This window comes from Pygoscelis adeliae, unplaced genomic scaffold (genome assembly GCF_000699105.1).
Source record: "Pygoscelis adeliae isolate BGI_AS28 unplaced genomic scaffold, ASM69910v1 Scaffold294, whole genome shotgun sequence".
NCBI lineage: Eukaryota > Metazoa > Chordata > Aves > Sphenisciformes > Spheniscidae > Pygoscelis > Pygoscelis adeliae.
This window is the reverse complement of record NW_008824722.1, coordinates 867,543-871,775: the sequence shown is the minus strand read 5'-3', so window position 1 is coordinate 871,775 and position 4,233 is coordinate 867,543. Positions and strand designations below refer to the sequence as shown.

General features: G+C 52.4%; 1 protein-coding gene across 1 annotated transcript in view; it reads right to left on the bottom strand.

Moving 5' to 3' along the window:
- The window catches only part of DPCD (deleted in primary ciliary dyskinesia homolog (mouse)), an 8,683-nt gene that overhangs the window by 3,783 nt on the left and 667 nt on the right, over positions 1–4,233 (bottom strand). Inside the window, exons 2-5 of the mRNA XM_009323285.1 lie at positions 4,216–4,230; positions 3,792–3,872; positions 2,992–3,116; positions 2,022–2,155 (exon numbers count right to left, since the gene is read on the bottom strand). Of these exons, the coding sequence (XP_009321560.1) occupies positions 2,022–2,155; positions 2,992–3,116; positions 3,792–3,872; positions 4,216–4,230 (355 nt within the window). The remainder of the gene's footprint in view (positions 1–2,021; positions 2,156–2,991; positions 3,117–3,791; positions 3,873–4,215; positions 4,231–4,233) is intronic.

The window sequence follows — 4,233 nt, the reverse complement described above, 5'->3', positions numbered from 1 at the left end:
AACCCGCTTTTTTGCAGCCTGGAGGGAAAACTGCTACTGGTATGCTGAGAATTTAGAGCTGAGCTCCTCAGCAGTGACTTGGCAACCCATCCCATTGCTTGTGCCTCTGGCTGGCGGTCAGCACAGCCCTGTCGCTCAGAAGCAGCGTGGCTGACTTCCAAGGGCTGGAGAGGCTCCGAGGCTTCCTTTCTCTCCCGTAGCAATGTGCGCGCTCTCTGTGGACTCCATGCCTTTGCTGTTATCTTGGAATTCATTGCTGAGTGGTGCCTTGCCCTGGCTGAGACCCAGGAGAAATGATATAAGATATCCTGGAGCCTGTACTAAGTGTTCTGGTGCTGCAGTCTGTCCCTGCTCCCTACTGACAGCAAAGTTGTTCTTGTCCCCAGTGAGACTTTCAGCTTTAATCCCAAAAGTCCTTAACTTTCATAAGCAGGCTGTGAGCCGCTGTCAGGTCCTTCAACTCTCTCTGACACTAGCCTACAAGTGTGTAGGTGTCAACTGCTTGTGGGGGACCCTACTGTTTTCCTGAGAGTGGTACAAAAAAGCTTGAAGTCAGGTAGGGCATGGGTGAAGCCTCAGTGGTACGTTACAACTTCACAGCACCACGCAGGCAAGGAAGCTCCCGCATACACACTACGAGTAGGATTGGGAGTAGGTAAGCCTGTCTGTGATAGTATGTGGTTGGACTTAGGCTCACGTACTCCCTTCCATGTCCTAGCTCCATGCGTTCCCACATGTGGCTGATGGGAATCTCATTCGTCTTTGCTACATAGGTGTCCCTACTAAAGTGCCACTCTTCTCCTGTGAACCCCTCTGTGCGCATTTAAGCCAGCATCTTTCTGTATTAGAGCTGTAATTGCTTGCTGTTTTCATGAGGTAGACTCCCCCTTCCTCCTGCCTAGCCTCATCCTGCTTTTGAGCGTCCAGGTGTGCTCATGTGCAGAGCTCAAACATCCCCTTGCCACGGCCTCTGATATGGTAAACCCCTGCCTGAAGACTTACGGGTCCTGTGATCTGAAAGGCGTTCGGCAGCCGAAGTGGAGCAGTTCTTTGCCAACAGCACCACCTACAGCCAGCTACAAAGAGCGGCTTAAAGAGGGCAGGGGGCAGATTGGGAAACACCGGGGTTGATTTTACCCATGAATCTGATCCTTCTCTGTCTGCAGCAATGTTGGGGAGGGAAGGCAAGCAGAGAGCAGCCTGCCCAGCTTTCCATACTGGTGTATTATCCCAGTTTGTAAATAGCTTTCACTTATCTTCCAATATCCTCCCTTGTTCTCCTAATACTTGCTCCTTGCTATCTCTTCCCAATACCACTGCTCATCCTGGCTTATCTCACTGAGGCTGTAAATGCTTTGGGGCACAGTGTGTGTCTCATTCCATGAGAGTTGCCATGTACTGACACAGTATAAGATGATGCTTAAAAGCCTTTTCTTTTTTTTCCTCCCATCTTAAATTTCTTTTGGCAGAATATCGTGGTGCTTGCTTTCCAGATTCAGTCTGCCTTTTTTTCTTGCTGCCTCCAGATCACGTCATTGGCATTGTGACTACAGGACAGGTTTACGCAGGGAGATCTGTCTGCCTGGGTGCCCAGGCCTTTGCTGTACCTGTTGAATCCTGCAGATCCATGCATTCTGAGACAAAATGACTAGATCAAAGTATCGTGTCAGAGGGAGAAGATGGGATGCTTCAAAAGGTCTGCAAGGCTCACTCTTTATTTTACTAAGGGAGCAACATTTGACAGGGGAAGAACAGAGCAAACAACATGCTACTGGAACCGTGAGATAAGTTTGCGAAGGCCAGCACAGAGCTTGAGGGGCTCAACCGCAAACGTGTCTGTGGCAGTTGGGAGTGGAAATTGGACAGCAGGAGACACGCAGCTGCGAGGCGGGGCCCCTCAGCCCTTGCACGCTAGGGATGGAAAGCAAGAGAGTAGAATCCCCCTGTGCAATCACTAGCCTGCCCTCTGTGCCAGCCCACCCCCAGGGACTGTCAGCACTGGCAGTGCTGTCCTTACTGACTTCTTGTTGGTGGTCCGGATGACACAGCAGCGCTGCTCCTCCTCCACAGAGACACTGTAGACCTCCTTGGGGTAGGGCAGGTTACGGATCCGCCACTGGAAGCTGCTCAGGGTATCCTTCCTCATGAAGACAGGCTACAGCAAACAAGTACCTTTAGCAAGGCCCCTCCAGCTGTCTCCTCTCCTCCCTGTCCCCTTCTTCCTGTACTACCTTGAGAGGCACCACGTAAGAGTATCTCTTCCTTCACACTGGAACATTAGGAAGTAACTCAAGAAACTGCCTGAGCATTGCTTTCCTAGAGCTAGCACTGCTCTACCTTTACCCAGGGCACTGCCTGCCCTACTTGTAGGAGGCTGAAAGTGTTCACCAAGGGAGTCTTACAGTACAGGATTACAGGGAAACTGGGCCTCTTCCTCACAGGCAACCGAATACTGAGCTCTGCCTACCCTAGGGACCTGCTGGATTCAGCCCTGGCTCTGCCCCAATTTGCTGTGCAGGGCTGTGCTCTTGTTTCAGGGCCATAGAAAAGATGGTGAGAGACTAAAAACTCTGCCCCCTAAGCTAGTGGGACGTGAAGATGAAACAGGCAGTGCCATGTTAAGGAGCAGCCTGCTATGCACTGCCTGTGTCAGCCTTTCGCTGTCATTGCTTCTACTTTCTATCCACTGACTTGTCCTGGCACTGCCCTTCCTTTCAGCCTACTTTTTTGGAAGCCAGAATAGTAGTTGGCCAACACAGCAGTACAGTTTCTCTACTTAATGAAACTACAAATCTCTTGAAGACCCCAAAAGAACCCAAGCTGTGCCCTCTTTCTACCCAGCCCCGCACCTTTGGGATGATTTGTAGCAGAGTGCTGGGCAGGTTAAGACTGTCTCTTGGGGCTGTGAGTGATCTGCAGTCTACTAACTACTGCTGTAAGCATAAGACTAGGTAGTTTTAGGTGCAGCCATGCCTGCAGACCCTTACATACATTGGAGCTGCTTTCCTTTATGAGCTCTGATTCTAGTGCTCCCAGGAGCGGCGAGGTTGGCTCTCCCACTTCAATCTGCCACTTGCCGGAGCCCCCAAGGGTGTTCTTCTCTCGCCATTTTCTACCTGTGGAAGAGAGAAGAAGGGTTTTCATTATTCTGCTCTGTAAGAAGAACTCTAGCAAATGACTGCCAATGCTGCCCAGCACACTGAGATGAAATGAAGATACACATTTTAATTCCAGTCATTTCCGCTTTGGTGTGAGTGGATCTGTTAGCTGGCCTATTCCTGAAGTCAGAAATTCTGTACCGAGTCTCTTTTTTGCTACTTGGTGCTGAAGCCATGGTGGGGTTGCAACAGGTGCTGTGCCGCAGCTGATGTGGTTTTAGACAAGATCCATAACCGACACCTTGCTTGTTTGCAGTTGCAGAAGCCACCAAAAAGCATATTTCACCCCAGCATGTGCTACAGACTTGGTGCCTGGCTACGCAACATGGCAATCCCATTTAGTCCATCCAAGTCTGTTGTTACCAATGAGCTGTTTGGGAGAGATCCTGGGCTAAAGCAAGGTCTGCTATGCCACGGAAGTCAGAGCACCCTGCGCCCAAACCGAACCATACTCATGTCCCTACAAAATTCAGCTACAGGCATGCTTATCACCCAGAATATTTAGGGCCGATTTGTTCCTTAGCAGGAGGTCCCTCCCAACACCCCAGTCCTGTGAGTGCAGACCCGCTGCCATGCGTGCCACAGTTCTGCCTGACCCACATCTGCTGGGGGCCAGCTGAGAGCACCACTTACTCACTAACTGCCCGGTCTTCATGTCGTACTCTTCGGCCATCTCCTTCCCATCCTCGAACAGGTAGTGGATCTTCCGCTTCCCTAGAGGCAAGGCAGGTGGTGAGAGTAAATAGCAATACACCTATCCCTGCGTGTATGGCCCTGTCCCGCTGTCTGGGGCCGTGTCCCCGTGTTGATGGCCCCGTGTCCTTTGCTGGGGCCCCGTCCCGCTGTCTGGGGCCCCGTCCCCGTGTTGATGGCCCCGTGTCCTTTGCTGGGGCCCCGTCCCACTGTCTGGGGCCGTGTCCCCGGGTTGATGGCCCCGTGTCCTTTGCTGGGGCCCTGTCCCGGGAGCGCTCCGTCCTCCCGCCCTCTCGCTGCAGGGTCACCCCAAAACACGTCGCGGGGGAAGGAGGGGGCTATCCCGTCTCGCCGCCGCGGTTACCGTCCTGCACCAGCGCTG